The sequence below is a fragment of the Saccostrea echinata genome, unplaced genomic scaffold (assembly GCF_033153115.1).
Source record: "Saccostrea echinata isolate AGI-Se365-2 ecotype Australia unplaced genomic scaffold, CSIRO_AGI_Sech_v1 ptg000022l, whole genome shotgun sequence".
Classification (NCBI taxonomy): domain Eukaryota; kingdom Metazoa; phylum Mollusca; class Bivalvia; order Ostreida; family Ostreidae; genus Saccostrea; species Saccostrea echinata.
Window position 1 is genome coordinate 7,907,719 of NW_026889771.1, and position 19,938 is coordinate 7,927,656.

Consider the following 19,938-nt stretch of genomic DNA (forward strand, 5'->3'; position numbering starts at 1 on the left):
CAATTTTCCATTTGTATTGTATAATTTTCCATTTGTATTGTATAATGTCTCATTTGTATTGTATACTTTTCCTTTGTATTGTTTACTTTTCAATTTGTATTGTAAAATTATACAATACAAATGGAAATTCTAGAATACAAATACAAATTATACAATACAAATGAAAATTTTACAATACAAATGGAAAATTATACAATACCAATGAAAAATTATAGAATACAAATTGAATATTATAGAATACAAATTAACATTATACAATACAAATTGAAAATTATACAATGAAAATGGAAAATTATAGAATATAATTGGAAAATTGTACAAATCAAATAAAAAAGATCGAAAGTTGCAACGTTTGACATGCAGTGAAGTGAAATTTTATCTTTTTGCAAGAGATACATGTCATCTTTAATTTCATAGCCAAGTGTACTTTAACAAATTCATTACATTTTTTTCTTAGATGATAGTATATTTTTCATGAATAAAAGACAATGTTGCAGAAATGTAAGATATACTAAAATGTAATGATAGTTAATGATATACAATCTAAAACAAAACTTTTAAATTCAATGATAAAGTTAATTTAAATTCACCAAACAAATATTTTTTTATACCAACTTTGATAGACTAATGGTCCATTACCCTAAACGGTCAACTTTGATTTTATGCAACAACATTTTACGTTTTTCTTCAATAATTATGTTAAGACGTATAATGATCTAACAACCCAACATGTGTACATATACATGAGTACTGCATTCACACAATCAATATTTTCACACCGGGGCACACTCTCCTTCACAAGAGACATGAATTTCCTAGTTTTGAAATTGTTCACTGGAAATTTATGAGACAGACTCGGAACAAAATACTTCAATAACGAAAGAAGAATCTCAGTTTTGCTTTATGTTACAAGATTTTCACCTAGGAAGACGGTCACGCAAATATGAAAGTCATATAAGAAACTTTGGGGCCTCAATTTGATATTAAGCTTATCAGTTTTTTTAAAATTCCCTCTCAAAATACTGCAAATATTGAGATGTTTTATTTTTGTTGCAGAAAAAAAAAATGATTTGAAATTGTCCTAAAGATTACGATCGACAGACAATGGACCGGCATAGGCGATGTTAACATAGGTTACCTTAAATAACTAAGGTTTACAATAAAAATGGAGAGAGAGAGCAATGACACTCCAATCTGGAAATGAATCAAAGTGTCTCCTGATCGGAACCCTCATTGTCTACCTCGTAATAAAATTTTCCTTCGTTAAATCGCACTTTTTGTTTTTCTGAGATCTCAGGAACTGGCACTTCCACTGCGTTTGTATAACTCGGAGATCGTTTTAATGACCTCCTTTTCCACCTGACCGGGGTACTGTCATAAGAGTCTAATTGATGGCATTCGTGTCTGTTTTCTATACTTTTGAATGGACTTCGCAGAAATTGACACGTGGTTGGATATCCATTATGTTTATCAAAAGTATCACAAATTTCTAGTTGTTTCATCGGGTCCTCTTCTGGTGTTATACCATAGCTTCTGGAAAAATTGAAGAGTTGCAGAAAATTAGTTTTGTTAATTATTTTTTTTTTATAAAATGTCTTCAAATAACATTTCCCCCAGATATTCAATTCAGCATCGTTATTATTTTTCAAGATTTATTTTCATACAATCAGAATTTTACACCTGAACGTAATTATATTTTCCCCAATAAATTGTGAAGCTGTCGACTTACTGGAGCTGTTCTTTGAGTTTATTTATGTAAAGCAGAGATAAATCATGATTGTGCCTTTCCTTCCACAATAAAACTTCACATCGAGGATTCTTGCATTCATTGTGTTTCTGTCTGGCCAAGGCTTTCATAACAGACTGTTCAAATGTAAGAGATCGGCCCATGCTCTATAACAAATCAAACACATTTTGAATCATCAGATTAAGTCCTTTCTCCCACAGGATTTCGTTGCCATGACATTTCTTGAATAGATATTACATCAAATACTAGTCCTTTAAGTTGATCTTTATATATTGTGAGTAGAAAATATTAGGTGGGTATTTTTATGTACCACTAGTCGCATTATCTTTCGGAAGCAGAGGGCCGTGTTTCCTACAGTTTTTGAAATTGAGTATTTTTTTTTAAATTTCATATTATACGAGGATTGTTCGGAAAGTTCGTGGACTACCGTCATAACTTTTTTACTTAAAGTCATATTATACCCAAATTTGGAAGAAATATTTCAACATTAAATTCAAATGATGTGTATTAAAAATTTTTAAATACAGTGGTTTATTTCAAGCTTAATAGACTTAAAAATGCGAAAATCGGATCACGGAGCAGGTCAAAATTTTGTAATGTGCAATCAAGACACTAAATAATTTCTGAAGTCATATCTTCTGTAAAATGACACAAAAAGGAAAAAATATACAGGTTCAATTTAAGAATTATTTCATCGTTTCTGATTCTGAATTATGACTTAATATTTTGCTTCGTTGAAAAGAAATCAGTTTTAGAAGATAGGAAGATAGGTAGTCCTCATTGAAAAAGACAAAAAAGATGACGTCGTAGAACATTACAGAGCAGCAGTTTTGTACTCTGAAAAACTCAAGAAAAGAATTCCGAAAATGCCAGAGGAAGTAGGAAATATGTCAAAAGCGAGCCATGCATGTGTGTGTATATGGTACAAGCGGTATTTGAATGATAGACTACTCTGCTTAGACGATGGTGATCTGTGAGAAAACGGATTATCTGTAAAAATATAATCAAAACATTGAAAAGTTAGTAACGTCATGCTAAGAGTTTGGCGCTTCACAGATGCTAATCTTGTGAAATCACATTTATGCAGTGAAAAAAATATATCATTGACAAACAAAATAATGCTACTGGAACAATTGTTAGCAAAATAGATTTCAAGTGATAGAGAAACGTTTTTAATGAGTGCACTGGTATTGGGCAATACTCTGTGAAATGTATATATAGGGATAGTATTTTTGAGAACCTCATGTCGGTATGTTTTGACGTTACAGTGTTGTTGAGTTTGCTCCCTGGTTACAAAACGTTTTGATTTTAAAATCAAATAACATGAATTGTATTAAATCACAGGGAATGAAACTTCACATTTAAACAAAATAAATATTTTTACATATGATAATGTGCTCATTTTAAATTTCTTGAATATAGTAAAACGAAGATTGGCATAGTCCACGAACTTTCCGAACAACCCTCGTACATTAAATCTGTTAATAAGAAGATGGGTGAACATGACGAGCGAAAAGCCTATAGTGAGACAAACATGAAGGTGAAAAATTAAATCTCAATTATATCAAAATTTTCCTTGATATTTCATCTAACATTAAAATAAACTTTACGTAAAATCTCTACAACTGGCAAAAATCTCACGAAGATTGAAATTATTTGTTTATGAAATATTATACACACACTAAAGAGGGCAAAAAGATCCATTTTCTCAGACTATATATATAACACTATTTTTCGATATGAGTGCATGGGTTTTTGCTCCATTTTTTTGAAAGTTAATCCTCAAAGTTTGCATAAAAATAAACATTTTTTGGTTACCAAAAATATGGAGCAAAGACCCACTATACCTTAAAGATATACTTTTATGACATAACATTCGCATCTTTTCGAGAAGTCCACTAAGTCAAGGGTCATATCACAAAGATGATTAAAATGCCAATATTCATCAGGACTTGTGTAGTCTAGTGATTGCCATGGCGTGCTAGTCTCGAAAGAAAATGAAATTAAGGATTTTTATTGCTAGGGTTCGAACCCCCACGAATACCACATTATTTTTCAATAAAAGAATACATGTATATTTTGCCGAGAAAATTTTCCTCAGAAAAGTTTTGTTTATCATAATTTTATAAATTTCAATAATGAGAACTGTACTCTAAATACTAAATTCACAAATTGAACACGTTTTTTTATATAGCTGAAGCTACAGGCTTTCTACCCCCTATGTTCGCCCATCTTCTTTCCCGTCCTCTTAAAAATCGCTGCTGGCCTGATACTTACCAAACTTACAAGTGAACAACACATATTTTTGTCGTATTTTCTGATACTTACCAAGCTTACAAGTGAACAACACATATTTTTGTCGTATTTCCGGAGACAGCGACGACCGAATTTGAAATACAAATGTTCCATTAGCAACACCAAACCACCAAGTAGTACACCAGAAGCCAGCAAAATGAAAGCACTGGTAAAATTTGGAATACCAATGGTATGGCTGGATTGGCCTCGTTTTCGCTTCACGTGACAAGCACCAGCCAACCAGAATCTTCTTAATCTTTCTAGTTCGCCTGCGTATGAGAAGAGTAGTTGTTGAAGTTTACCTGCTTATAATCACGAATAAGCGAGTGTATTTAAAAAATTGAGAGAAACTAAGCACATCTAACAAGTCATGCAATTTTTTCTGCAAGATTACCATTTTCTTGAAGTTCCAGAATGACCTCGTTAATCTCCTCCAGATGTTTGGCCTTCTTTTGGGGGACAGCAATACCGTAACCCGTCATGGCGTATTTCTCTCCTACCGTCTTCAGCTCGCAGTTGTCGTCATTACCCGTATGATACTCTAGAGGAGTGGCATCGTAAATAAAGGCTTGAATCTTCCTAAAGATACATTATCAACTAAATGACTTGTAAATAAACTTTGAAACATTCATGGCAGCAATTTTTGAGGAGGGTTTTGTATACATTTACAGTAGAGGCACGAATCTTTTCTGGAACATTATGAAACATGGTATATTTGAAAATTTGTGATTAAAAATCAAGATTTTTAACCTGTAGTGTGACTTTTATTGTCATTAATGAATATTTTTAAATATTTGATCTGGTAAAATCATCAACAAACAAACAACCAACGATTAAGGATGTATTCAACAACTGTGACAAATCTTATTTTATTGTTTTGTTTTTTGTTTTGTTTTGTTTTTGTTTTTGTTTTTTTTTTTTGCTCAAAGGCATATGAGGGAATATGTGGTCAAAATAAATTTCTTGCCAACTATTACTATAAAGGAAAATTTTGAAATAAAAATCTCAGCAATCTAAACACTGTTCTATGTTTACCCTTGTTTGAGAGCTTTAACGGCGTCGTCCACCGTTGGTCTGTTGTAGCGTTGCATGTATTTGTACATATTGTAATGATTCTTTCTAAGGTTTTCCTCGGTGCTTCCATTAGGTATAGTGGCAAATTTGAACGGAGGATTCATGAAGTATGGATTGGTCAGCTAAAAAGGCAAAGATAGTGACACAATAAAAAAAAGCAAAACATATTGAAATTCGAAAAAAAAAGTTTGGCATGATATTGTCCTACATGTTACTAGTTTGCTTAGACCGTAGGTCATCGAAGATACATTTGCTTTTTTGTTTTTCGATAGATATTTAGAAAAACACCCCCCCCCCTTTTTTCCAACAAGTGTATGCATAGGACAGATTACTGAGTGCTCCCATGTTTGATTTTTATAATATTGAAATCAAATGTAGGACATTCTCTTTCCTAAATTGCAATTGCAATAAAAAAAAAGATGTTGATATATTATTCGTTAGTCTTAAATTTTGAATCATTGCCAGATTTGAGGTATTTTGAAACATAATACGACGTAATACGAAACAATCAAATAAAAATTTTTTGCCCACAGATTCTGAAAAAAAATCACCTATTACTTTAACATTTATGCTTTAGGGTACTCTTGCTCTTTCACCATATTGCATATTTTCTAAATTGATTTGGAATTGCAATTTCAGTGGGGCTGAATCACTTCATTATGAAGTGTTGTCAGTTCACTGCACCCGATTTAATTGTTCATGAAACACTTTTTTTTAAACGAAAGCAATATAGCATTAAAGGTGATAAAATCACTTCGATCGTTATCCTGAGCAAAAAAAAAAAAAAAAAAAAAAAATGGTTTGCGTAGATGGAAAACACGAGCATACCCTCCAGTCTTTTATTCCAGACAAGTTGTAATATTCATCTTTCGTGATCATGAAAGCGGCCAGATTTGCTGTATAGGATGCCAAGAAGACTAATGCGAACAGAGCCCACACATTGGAGAGGAATCTACTCGAAACCCCTCGAGGGTTGTCTGTGGATACAGAGGCGCCAAACAGCATTGCCCAGATTAACCAAAATGACCGGAAGAGGGAAAATCTGTGCTCTATATGATAGCAAAAAAGGGAGCGTTTTTTAAAAATGTTTACCTTAGAAAATAAATTTTACACTTTAGTTATTGCCTAAACCAAAATCTAAGAAAATTTTAAATAAAATTTGGCTCATTAATGTATACATTTATTTAGTTATTAACTTTCAATATGAAGTTTATTTAAAAAAGTAAGTAAAACGAATTTAAAAATTTGTTACCATTACTTGAGATTTGAAATAATTTTACATAAAGAAGTAACGAGTAAAAGATCACACAAGTAGACTATATTTTTTCAGTGCTAGAAAATCTCAAGGAATAAGCCGTCCAAAATACTTTGCTGAGCGTCCCCTCCTAATTCAGACATGGAAAGGAATAAAAGATAGATCTATTCCTTTCCACATCAGTAGTGTTAATCTTGCATAGAATTGACACAAACACATTTTTCCGTCACCCAATACATAACAAAAACTGTTCGGACACTCAGTAAGGAAATTCGGACGGAAGAATCAGAGCAAAGATTAATTGAAAAGTTGAAGAGAAATAAAGAAATACGATGTGCTTCATCTTTTTACAGGAAGATTTACCTCTCCGTTACCTCTCAATGGAGTGGCGCCCCTGTTTAGTCCTCTGGGGCTCAGCCATTCATAAATAAATATGGCGGCTCCAGTCACATGCACACTGAACACCAAAATGACGCACCATGACGGATAATCGTACGGCTCTGAAAGCCAAGGAAGAAGGCAAGTAGAATAAAACACATCGAATTAATAAGAATAGGCAAAGGCGCTGTATGTAAAAAGAGAAGTCTCCTGGAAAGTTTCATATGGAAATGCTGTTCGATTGCTTAAAGGACTTCGAAACTATTATACAAATAAATGTATTAAATGGTTCAAATTTGAAACTTTTAATTAGAAATTTCAAACTTTACAAAATACAAGAAGTGACCAAGAGGAAATTGAATATATGGTGAAATTTCATTTCTGTCGATTAAAGTAACAATGGGGCATTATTAATTAAACAGCATTTCCTTTGTAGAATTGTAAAAATTGTGAAGCAAAGTATAAGAAATCACAAGAAAAAAATGCTTTCAAAGCAGTGAGTACAACTACAGATGAAGAGAAGACACAAACATACATCCATTTTGCACGCAAAAAAGATGTACCTTTTACTTTCGTTTTCAATCCTTCAGATTGAGAAAAGATTTCTAGCAGCCATATGAAAAAGGCCACTATAGGTAAGGTAAAAAGTAAGAGAAAAAACCAGTAAAAACTGCCATGTGTATCTGAAACGACAAGATTAGAACTACCTTTGTTCTGATACCCACATGTGCATTTTATAAAGAATATATAATTTACTGTATACATTTTTCATGCAGAATAATATATAAAGAGGGGTAAGTATATTCTTCAAGTAATTTCAAAGGAAAGTATAACGTCTCATATTCAATTTTCACTGTTAACATTTTTTTGTATAAAATCCTTTTGTTAGATATTAAATATATATTTGAATGTAATATTTTCAAATTTTTATTATTCTCTAATTGAATAAAATCATGTTTCAGGTGGGAAAATTCCATCAAGAGATTGGTTTCAAGGTTTCACAGATATTGTCATGATTATTGAAAAATGAGATTATGGATACATCACCAAGAAGACTGTACGATGAATACATGTCTACAAGCCTAACAGTGTATCTTATAAAGTACATATGCATAATTATATATCCGGATAAAGATTTTAGGATGATGGAATTGGTTGACATTCGTATCCTTTGTCTAAACACTATTATCTTTTATTTTGTGCATCATAAATTTAATTCTTTACATTAAATGCAAGTGTTCGACACAAATTGTTCTTATCAAATCTCTGAACCAAAGAAATCATTGGATAACAAACCTAAGAATGCCGTAGGTGATATGTTCCCCTTTCTGATAGAGACCATTATAGTGATGCCAGTCTCCAAAAACGGGATGGAGAAATCGACAACCTCACTACGTTTTGGGGTTATTTTCAGTGACGTCAGCACCATGTCTGCCAAACCATCCTGAATTTGCTTAATTAATCCGTTCCACTCTCCCGTTTGCTGAAGTCAGACAAAAGAATTATGATTTTATGCTCCTTCTAAGTCTTTTAACTATTAATGATTTCATTTACTTTGGCTTACCCTGTGATATAAACATGTAATGTTCTATATTTCATCTAACTACAAATGACTTGAGATTGCAAATACAATATATTTAGAGTTAGAATTAACGTGTCAAATCATAGATCATTGTTATCATTTCCAAATTTTATGTAAATTGATTAATGTTGACACTTTGTCATTTTCTTATTCTCTATCCTCTTTAAAATAAATATAACGTCTGAAGAGAAGAAACGCTTTGACAGCTCTAAGAAGACCTATACATTTCCTTAATATCAAGGATACGAGGTTCGTTCAATATGTAAAGCAGCATACAGTTTATCATAATAAATGAAGAAATTTATTTTCACAGTAGAGAGGTACTATTTTTAAAAGAACTTATAATCACCGAAAACTACATGCCTTTTCCTTTAATCTTCCCAAATAAGTTCACCTTTAAAGTAAGCATGGTCACTACACTGAGCTGAAAACTGTTTAAAACGGTCTGTGTCAAGAAGATGAAAATGAGGGAGTATGTAAAAATTGCTCTTCATTACAAAATTCGCTGAAGAACCAGTATGAAAGATGTGGTTTGGATATCTGGAAAAACAAGCCTTTCACGCTCTGCAGTGTTCACACGGGTTAAGAAATCCCAAAATGGAAATGGTGTATTACAAGATTGCAGTTGAACAGGTCGATCAAAATCTGTATAGAGACACCAAAAATGTCGATGCTGTGAGGAACAAGATATCTGTAAATGCCAGATTTCCCGTGAAAGACGTTGGTAAGACTCTAAACATTTCATCATCACAGCTTTAAAGAGTTCTGACGAAGGAAATGTGAATCAAAAAACATTTCTTTATCAGATGGGTGCCTTATTTCCTTACAGATGCCTAAGAGAAAATATGCATGAAATGTATCAATGGTCTATTAAAAAATAAACATTATATTACAAAAAGAAGGGTGATGGGTGTCAAAACATTGGTGCATTTATTATTGCATAAAAAGAAGAACAATAAAAAAAGTGGAATCAGAGAAAAAGCTGTCGTCTCACTGCAAACAGAAGCCAAAGCTCAAAACATGTTTATACAGGTTTTCTCTTTAGTCAAGATGTCTGATAATACACGAACCTTCACCTAAAGGAAGGACCGTCAGTGACAGTTTATATGTTAAAATTGCAATGAGGAATGTTCAGCAGCTTTTCTTTGAGGGAAGTCCAAATATCGGTTCTCTGAGTTAAATTTCTTATGTCTGACTTAGTAACGCTGCTGCAAAAAAGCATAGAGATGTAAAGGAAATTTTGAAGGAAAAAAAACGTTTACAGAGTTTAGACATCCACTGTATTCGCTAGATCTCAGACATTGTGAGGTCTTTTTATTCCAAAAAGTCAAGAAAACAATCAAAGGAAGAAATTACAATTTTTGGTATATAAAGGGGGGTGCTATTCATCGTTGTCATTTGAGCATCCCTAAAAAAGAGTGTGCTGAGGTGTTCTGATCATCGGTACAAAGACTTTAGACATGTGTAAAGGTTAACAGGGAATACATTGAGGAATTAAAATTATAAAACAACTGATTCTTGTAATTTTCCTATTTTTAGATCGCATTTTGCATTACTTATTGAACGACCCCCGTATCCATGTTTTTAATACAAAAAATATTTTGCGAAGATAATCACATTTACGATAAAATCTAACAAAAACTCCTATTGTTGTCCTAAGAATCAATATCTATTAATGTAATTATCTCTTGAAATCTACATTTCATCTCACGATTTTTCAGACATAAACCAATATAAAAAAAGAAGATTCCCAACCTGATCTGGGAGTCCCCATGTTTGGTCTGGAACCTCGTACAGTTCGTAATCAAACTGCATCCTGGAGCTGAGTACCCTTAAGATATCGATACATAGCCCAGCACAGCACCGAGAGACCGTTCTGTTTTGTAGAGAATTGTCGTAGGCACTGAAAAATATTTTTTGTGGGGGATATTCATTTCAGACATATAAGGATTAAATGTGGACGTCTGGCAACAATGGAATGCGCTGAATTAAAAAAAAAATAAACAAATTAAACTCAATCGTTGTTTGGTCTCGATAATGGTTAGAATTTCATTAAAAGCTTTTTCAACAATCGGCTATAATGAAAAGGTGAAGATATATAACGAACAGTGATTTGTCTTAAAAATCTATATGCAATACAAATTTGTGAGAGGGTTTAAAACACGGATCTCTGAAAAAAGGAGGTAGAATCAGGTGACTAGGAGAAGTAAGCATCCCCCTCGACCGGTTTCACTAGCCGCCGTGAACCCTTTGTACTGATCAGGTAGATGGAATAATCCGTAGTCAAATTGAATATAAAAACAATTTCCTAGCAATTGGTATGAAATATGTCGGTCAAAATACGACCCAATGATAGGTTGTTTTTGCAAACAAGGTCATTTTACCGACCATAGAACTTTCGAAAAGCGGACTTTACAAGAAGTTGTTGAAATCCTTGTAACATCAACTTATTTGTCAGTTACCTGCTTCAGTTTATAAATTGATTGTACTCAGAGCATGCTTTTGCGTATCGAATCAGTTGGGAGACATAAACACCATATGCAGGCGAATATAGTGGAAAATTACAATATAAATAGGAAAATTGCGGATGGAAAAGCTGAAGTCATCTCGTTTGTCGTGCAGTTGTTAGTTGGCCATTATTGTCTAGAATCAATTAAATATCCAAATATGAAACAGATGTGGCAGACTTTGTGGTGTCTTTTATTTCGAGTTCACTGGGATATATTGAGTCGACTTATGAAGAAAAGTAATTATTGTTAATTGATAAAACGTCTTCGATATATCTAAATGTCGAGTTGAAGGCCACAGCTAGAGTTTTCTTTTTCTTGTGTAGAAATTATTGAATAAATTCTGCTTCATAGGAATTTAAAAACAAGTCGGCTAATAAAGGAGTACAATTAGTGTCCCACGGAATTCTAAAATATTGTTGGACAATCTGGTATCCAAAAACTACATAAATGTTGTCAATGAGGAACTGTAACAACTTTTTAATACGAACCTCAACACTTGTGTGTTGAATCAGAATGATTTTTAACAAGTAATTTTGTAAATGACCAATCACAAAATATGAAAATTCCCGAGTTCCATTTTCATTGAAAAAGCAATTATTTATGATATCAAAAATCCCAGTCTTAAATTTATCACGGAGAATGGTTCTATAAAGTGTAGAAAAGACCTTTTATGGTACTGACTTTTGAAAAAAAAATGTGATTTTAAATTTTCTAAAAGTGTTCTTTGGAGTTATTTGTTAATCCACATTTGATTTTTACCACTTCTTAATTATGCTGTAGGACAGTACATGTGAAGTTGTTCCTTCACAGCAGTTAATATTTTGTGAGGAGTAAAGATAGTGGCTTGGTAGAGCTGGATCCTGCAATGTCTTTATCAGGAGTTTTATTAAGTTTATAAATCCAGTATAGGTATCGTAAACCAAACTCACTTTCACTTTTCCTCACTATGAATGATACGTTTAAAGGATGAGTCACATTTTATCGTTTGCAAAACAACAAATTACGTAATTTCCGAAAAAAAAACTATTTCTGATCTAATATCAAAGAAATTGCAAACCACATTATTGTGATTGTATCTCCAAATTGTTATTACAATAATAAATCTTTTAACAAAATATATTATATGTATTTGATTTATCTTCTAGTACATGACTTAAGATAAAATGTGTGATCAAATAGGAGTTCACGGAGCAAAGGGAGTAAAAGAGTTCTTGACAAATATACTAAGTATTTTTCATAATCGAGGTAGCTTGAAAGAGCAATTCAACTGTGAATTCATGCAACCTTCTGAATAACGAGTAGATACTAGTACCTAGCCTTAGAATTTCATTTTTAAAACAAAGATATATGACCTTGGTAGAAATTTAAACTAGAATTACTGTGAGCACCGAGCTCACAAAATGATACCCCTCCCCCATTCCCATATGAGTATAATGGCAAAGTCAATGTTTTGCAATGGGAAAGTCTGATTAAATTATTCAATGGTATAGGAGGAGATGGTATAGGAGGAGATAAAAGATGGGTATCCAAAGTGTTAAGGAAGGACAGACACTTCCATCAGTATATAACCCCGCTTTTCAAGCGGGGGATAAAAATAAAAGAATCTTGTCACATAGTTAGCTGTACAAAACTCAATCTGAGAAAGTCCGAACCCCTTTAATGTAACATAAAAGAACTCTGTAGAAGTACAGATCTACAAGTACTACATATGTAACATTTCAGACAGCCTAGATTTACTAGTAATTGATTCAAGTTTTTCAACTAAAGCAAAATCTTTACATAACTAACCATTGCATTATGAATTTACAACTATTTTTAAACACTGTCCATAGATTTACAAATAACCTTAATTCCTTAATCTTGACAAAGTGAATAATTTCTTACAAAGAAAAAAAAATCAATTGATAAAATGCTTAAAATTCGGAGGTCGCTAAAATTCGCAATTGTGTAAGGTCTCTTTCCAGAACGATCATAGTAAAGCATCGTTACACACGTATTTTGAATATTTTCTAGAAAACAAAACAAATATAAGATAAAATAGAATAAATAAATGAATAAATAAATAAATAGAACCTTAACTCACGGGTTAATCTTCTTCATCAGCCGACACGGTACAGCAGGCGGTGGACATTTTCCATTAGCATCCTTGTCCAGGTAGAACACATAAGGCTTTTCCTTTAAAGTGACAATCCTCATAAATCTTTTCTCGGGTTTTCCCAGTGGGGGTAACACGGCATTTCCCGGCCATGTAATTCCTGACATCTCGACAATCATTTCTGCTTTGTGTGTGACATTCGATTCAATAGGTACCCATCTACCTACCTTCATAAATGACACAAAATTACTATATCCACGTTTGATCAGCTGATAATTGAAATTAGTCCTAATATAGCAAAAAATATTAAAACAACCAAACTCTCAATCGTGTTATTTATAAAACTGTATTTTAAAATAAAGAAACCTTCAAATTAAAGCTTATCAGTTTTTCAAATAATATTATACATGTAACAATTAATAGACCTTAAACAATATAAAACAAAGACATATAAAACACACAAACTAACAAACACACAAACTTGATCATACTTAATGAACATGTGTATACTCTTAAACTCCCTGTTTTGAGTTCAGTAAACTAGTATGATAGGTAGTATGCAGCATTAGCATCGGGTTCATTGTGATAGCGTTGTAATACAGCTTATTGCATTGTGATAGAGTTGATTGCATTGGGTTCATTGTAATGGTATTGTTTAAAGGCTGCATGCATTTGGTTCATTATAATAGTGTTATGTTTAACATTAATTACATTGGGTCTTTATAACAGTGTTATGTTGAATGTTGTTTCATTGAGTTCACTGTTGTGAAATGCCCGTATTTATTGCATAAGTTCATTATAGCGGAATTTTGATATACTGCAGTAGTTCTTGCATTGGATTTCTTGCAATAGAGTTATAATAGAGCTTAATATAATCAGGTTCATTGTAATAGTGTTTTGATTCACATCTTGCATATGGTTCATTAAAAAAAGTGTTATAATATATAGCTTATTGCATTGGGATCATTGTTAAAGTGTTATGATAAAGCTTATTACTAGTGTTCATTGTAGGAGTTTTATGATATAACTGCAACCTTTTTCCAAGAATATATTTATATTATATTTAATTATATTAATATGCATTCATGATATTCTTTATTCCGTTTCGTCTGTGTGTTGATGCACAATCCTTTCTCCTGTATCGTAGGTTTATTTAACAATGTTGTTCGCTGATGCGCGATCGTTTATTTAATTCCAAAAGTCCATTATTTTTAATGTGAATTAGTTTCCCTTTCGCTTTCGCTCAACTTAAAATAGTGTTGTGAAAGATACGCATTCTTTACCTTCCTTTCTTATTTATTACGATTTAGTCGTGCTATGATGTGAAATCCTTACCTCTTTCCAGACTCTTGAAATTTTATGATTTTCAGTCAACTGCTGAATATTCACTATCCTTAGTTTTACAAGTTGGTTCACACCGTTGTTGCTGAATTGAACAGGTGTAGGCCTGTCCAATCGAACATTTCTCATCACTCTACAAATGAACAAATTTAAGTTTGATTTGAGGCTGCTTAACATCCTAGCGAGATATTCACTCATATTAAGTTAATTGTCAACAACAGTGATGTCGCCCTATATATCTTTGTCGCCGGTGACAATGCATGTCGATATTTAAACAGTACATCATATCATCGCCGGCTTAATAATATAAGAATACCTTTACGAGCAAAAATCAAGTTTTAAAAATTAAAATAAATGCTAGTGATGATTATGAATTTCATTTTTGAAATATATTTGTATTTTCCGAAAAGTTGGCCAACAAGTTGGCAACAAGGTTATCAGCAAAAAAGTAAAATGTGTAAAGATTTGGACAATAGATCAAGGATTTTCAGTTCCGAAGATGGCAGGAGTTCACAGGAATTATTAAATTCTAAAATAATTATAAACACCACAGAAAAAGGAAATGTGATAGAATTAATCTCTTGAGCCGCATTATCTAGCCTTGTACAACCACTGATCATATTCACATAATGCATTAGTGGATAACTGTATCCATTTATAATTGTTATTTGTAATGTTTTATTTTATATTTATTCAAAACTTTTTTATACCATACGTGGATGACATCGCTATCCATAGCTCATAACATTTGTATCATTAGTGGAATGTGTATCATTAGTAGTTAACAGGCTGCTTCATTTAATAATATTCATTTTCATGAATACGTTCCTTTGAAACTCGAAAAAAAGACACCACAGAGTCTGACACATCTTTCATACTTGGATGTTTAACTAGAGAAAAACATTAATGACAAACTAACAACAAAACTTTATAATAAACGTGATGACTTCAACTTTTCTATCTTCGACTTCTGAATTGTCTACGGATTTTTCGGTTTGCCCGACCATAACAAGGAGCTCACGGCGGGTGTGAACGGGTGACAGGGGATTCTTACTCCACTGTGGCACCTGATTGATTGATTGATTGATATGTTGTTTTACATTCCGTTCGAGCATTTTTCACTCATATAGAGACGTCACCATATACCGGTGAAGAGCTTCAAATTTGTATTGTTTGATGGACTTTCGAGTTTGATTACTGTTCGTTTTCTTCATATTTCCTTAATGATACAATTAAATCTTCTAAGATGCAAAGTCTCCCACTGAAGCTGCATTATATCACAAGTGGATATTAAATCATTAATGAGACACTTATCACTAGTGGACTAAAAATCATTAATAATACATAATATCATTAGTGGATCTATCATTAACGAATACTGCATGTTGAAAAAATTTAAAAGTATAAATTCTTTATCTTAAACGTTACATAAAAATCCAATCATTTCTACTTTAGTCTTTATGGTTGCTTGACTTCGCAGCATGAGTGTTAATGTGTTTTCTCCGTGTTTTAAAATGCATTGATTTTGGTCTATTTTATTTTATTTTGAGGAAAAGTAGAATCTAACATTCGTGATGATTCTGAATCCATCTGTTTTTAAATTCATATAAGAGAGTAAATAATCTAAATCGATCATATTTTCTGTAAATTAATTCTGTGTAAAGTTTCCAATCTTATTAATATACTTTATTGATATTTTATTAAAAGGAAAAAAAAAATAAAGTACTCGGTACAATTCATGCGTGCAAAACTACAGATATTTCAACAAATGTCCCAGATAATGAAGTTATTTGTCTGCATATTAGCAATAACACTTAAAGAATCCAGTGATTACTGGATAAAAAGTTTAGTTATATATCCCTGCATCTTAAAAACATTTTTTTTTAGAAATCTATCATAGGAATTGTCATATTGTAATCATTTTTGAAGTATGATTTCAATCTTCTGGAATTGGTTTGAAGGATGCAATTTTCATTGCATTCAAAATCTGCGTACTTGTTCCTTACTGAATGTAATAAAAATCAACTCTGTTTGATAACCAATTTAACAGCTAGAAAATATTAATGTAGTAAGAAATTGGTTTCTGCGCTCTTGAAAGAATCAAACCACAGATAGTTATCTCATATTCACAGCTTTCCTGCTTAATATAATAGACTTCTTAATTTATAATACAGAAAATCAGATAGCCCGGCAAATTAGTTGACAAATACATTACTTAACCCATGAATGCGACCAAGGGTAATTTGCCATCCAAATTATGGCAATCTCACCGATAGAACTTTTCTCCATCCATCCATTGTTGGAGAGGCTGTTGAGAGAGGCAGGAAAAATTGGGAGATATTTTATATTGATCTTTGTTTGTATACGTTTTCTTAAGAGTCTCAACCCATAATCTGACTGAAGTCTTCATTGCATCGTCTATCAGTTGATCTTCAAATCCATCCTTGGAAATGCTGGAATATGTAACGCCTGCAAAACATTATGTATTTATAACAGCAGTGTTTCCAAAACGATTATTGCATGTTAAAAATGCAATTGGTCATAAGGATATTTTTATTAAAGATTGTCGATAAAAATGCTTAGAATAGACAGCTTAAAAATCATATTAATTAATCTGAAACACATACCATGAGATAAAGTAAAAAAAAAATACAACTCGAGAATATGAATTGAACAAGTAATAAAGATAGAGACATACATTAATTACTGGGTATTGAAAGCGGGGCAAAAAATGTTTTTAAAGAACTGTAAAAATAACCTACAAACGTATATCACTTTATTTATCAATCTTGATCCCATTAAGGGAATGCTAGACCTAACTATAGTTAAGACTACAGGGGCTAGAAAGGACAGCTTTGCGCATTCTTATTTATAATTTTGTCTCTTCGCTACTCCATGAGTTTATGTGAAAGAATATGTCAGAATGTCGATAATTTGAAGAAATGCTGGTAAAATGTACACTCTCGAGAGATTTCAATCCCTCTAAAAAAGAATTACCAATTCGTGATGAAATCATTCTGCGTTCCCTTGATAATTGGCTTGCTCAGTGCGCATGTCAGAGCCAGTATTTAATATAAATCCGCTTTATTGAATTTTAAAGTTACAGAAGATAAAGACAAAATAGAGATGATAGTAGACGCTATTTTCTCTCGAAAATTCGTGATTTTACAGGATATCGTTGAATGATACAATTCAATTGGTTCCTAATGTTTGTTCTTGTAGGATGTGTTGAATTTGTGTCATATTTATTATATATCAATCGCCAACAATTGATATATACCAATAAATCTTTTTGAAATGCTCAAATTGATTATAAATACTAAAAAAAAAACTTTACTGTATATCAATCAGTGTAGGAGTATACTTTTGACATGGTTTACTTATTGATTACATCCTCAAGCAAATACAAATTAACGTAGGCCTGTATAATTTCACAACTTTATAAAGTTAAAAAAGCATGATTTGGACAGGTACATGTACTTTCTATAGGAACCCTACTACGAAAATAAAAATTATAACGATTATTCAAACCCATACCAGTGTCACTGTATTGTGAATAAATAATATGACAGTAACTTAGAAGTATCCCTTATACGTATATGTGGATCATTATTGCACAAGCCTTGAATATTAGACTGAATGAACTGAATATAAATTCAGATTTTAACTTTTACCAGAGCCGCATTAATTACTGCTTGGAAATCGACTATGATAGCTTTTTTAGAGCACTGTACAGTATTCTTAGGGACTTAGACTTTATGGTTTGATTGATCAGCACTGTAGGTTTGGTGATACCAGCTTTGGCAAGTCTATTGGGATGCTATATGTCAGAATCAGTAAACACAGAATATTCATATGATATCATTGGCAAAGAGGAAGACAAACAAGAGAAAGAGGAATGAAAATGTCATAAACTTAATACCAACATCGAGTATAAACTAGAACAGTATTTTTTGAATAGTCAAACCTTTAACTGATAGAAAATAAACTAAGAACTCAAGCAAATTCAGGGAAATGTGGTCCCCGCTTTTGGAATCTTATTAGTTGTGTGGAATGAACCAATTGGCATATAGTATTTTTTTTTGTTTGTCCATCATGTTATAAAAGTTTTATATTAATTTTTTAAAGTAATATGTTCTGGTGCAAACTTTATAGCCAACTGAAATTTTTCAAAAGTAGGTCAAACGTCAAGGTCAGGAAGTAAAAAATCATAGTAGTACAATTAGAAAGATCTTGATGAAGGTAATGCACAAATGTAAAAATATGAAACGCCTTGTCTTTTCAGGTACATGGCCATGGTTAAAATAGTTGAAAAGTAAGTCAGACTTCACGGTCAAGGTCAAAACAATAGGTAAATACATTTAGAAAGGTCTACTCACAGGTATTGCACACAAGAAACATGAAAGCCCTATTTTCTGTCATTTAAAATTTAGCTACATTTCTTACTAAAGTTAGAATTTTTGAAAAGATTGTCAAACTTCAAAGTTAAGGGGAAAAATAACAAAATATTTAAGTCAAGGTCTTCCTACAGGTAATGCACATTTGAAAAACAAATAACCCATCTTCTCTATATCGAAAGTTATTATTAAAGTTAATTTTTTTGAAAAGAAGGACAAAATTTAAGGCCAAGAGATCAAAATTCAAAATATTTGAAACATTTGGGTCATGGGTAATATACAACTGAAATATAAAGGCCCTATCTTCTCTCATTCAAAAGTTATATCCAAAGTTAAAATTTTTGTAAAGTAAGTCAAACTCCAAGGTCAAATGGACAAAAATAATGGCCTTGTCACAGGTAATGCACATGTGAAATATGAAGGCCTTATCTTCTCTTATTCAATAGTTTTGACCAAGATAAACGTTTTTGCGACTGATTGACAGATAAATAGTCGTACAGACAGACGAATGAGATTAAATGTCCTCGCGCATTCGCGAAAGCGGGGGACAAATAAGAAAAGAATATATACTATCATGTTGTAAATTTTCAATGAATTGGATATAGGTAAATGCAAATTTAAAACATGTAAATTTTGCATTAATCTCCACCAATAAATTCAAAATTTACATGAAAAAAAGCTGGTGTGTTTCGAAGACACATTGGAGTTGAATTCCGGATAGAAGGTTCATCTCAAGTTCACAGTTTCCTTACTACAGGTAAGAAGAATAAAGATACTATTGATTTAAGACTTTTAAACTCATCATGTCCACAATCACACATTTAAGAGCAGACTGCTCATAAATCTTATAATAAATTATTGAAATAAAGGGAAATGTATTTCGATAAGTAGAGCATATAGCCTACCTAAACTTCCGAGGGGATAAGCTCTTGGTGGTCTGGAATAGTCCATATTTCCTAAGCAGAAAGAGGACATGATCCAAATGTATTCTTTTCCCGTTAGACCAAGTTCGTCTGCTACTTCCAATATGTCCTTTGCCTCTCTGGAACTTGAAACACATTTTAGAATAATGATTGTGACTAAATAAATTACTTAATTAACCGTAAGACCTGGATAATTACACGCAATTGTTGAATGAAATGTTAACGATAACAACAAAACAAGCATATAAACAGACAACAGCAAATTCAAATTAAAAACAAATCCATTTTATCAGTCCCACCCATCCATTCACCCCCCCCCCCCCCCAAAAAAAATAAATATA

At 32.2% G+C, this 19,938-nt stretch overlaps 1 protein-coding gene across 2 annotated transcripts in view; it reads right to left on the reverse strand.

The window, feature by feature from the left end:
• Positions 1 to 391: 391 nt before the first annotated feature.
• The window catches only part of LOC133190331 (glutamate receptor ionotropic, NMDA 2B-like), a 28,316-nt gene continuing 8,769 nt past the window's right edge, over positions 392 to 19,938 (reverse strand). The window contains exons 4-16 of one of the 2 annotated variants that reach the window (XM_061325892.1): positions 19,580 to 19,722; positions 16,548 to 16,746; positions 14,272 to 14,410; positions 12,925 to 13,163; positions 10,087 to 10,234; positions 8,046 to 8,232; positions 7,313 to 7,432; positions 5,945 to 6,165; positions 5,078 to 5,238; positions 4,437 to 4,621; positions 4,076 to 4,311; positions 1,730 to 1,893; positions 392 to 1,533 (exon numbers count right to left, since the gene is read on the reverse strand). In XM_061325892.1, coding sequence (XP_061181876.1) covers positions 1,206 to 1,533; positions 1,730 to 1,893; positions 4,076 to 4,311; positions 4,437 to 4,621; positions 5,078 to 5,238; positions 5,945 to 6,165; positions 7,313 to 7,432; positions 8,046 to 8,232; positions 10,087 to 10,234; positions 12,925 to 13,163; positions 14,272 to 14,410; positions 16,548 to 16,746; positions 19,580 to 19,722 — 2,470 coding nt within the window. In that variant the 3' untranslated portion in view covers positions 392 to 1,205. Of the gene's footprint in view, positions 1,534 to 1,729; positions 1,894 to 4,075; positions 4,312 to 4,436; positions 4,622 to 5,077; positions 5,239 to 5,944; positions 6,166 to 6,745; positions 6,872 to 7,312; positions 7,433 to 8,045; positions 8,233 to 10,086; positions 10,235 to 12,924; positions 13,164 to 14,271; positions 14,411 to 16,547; positions 16,747 to 19,579; positions 19,723 to 19,938 lie in introns of both variants that reach the window. The other variant, XM_061325891.1, reaches the window with a different exon arrangement.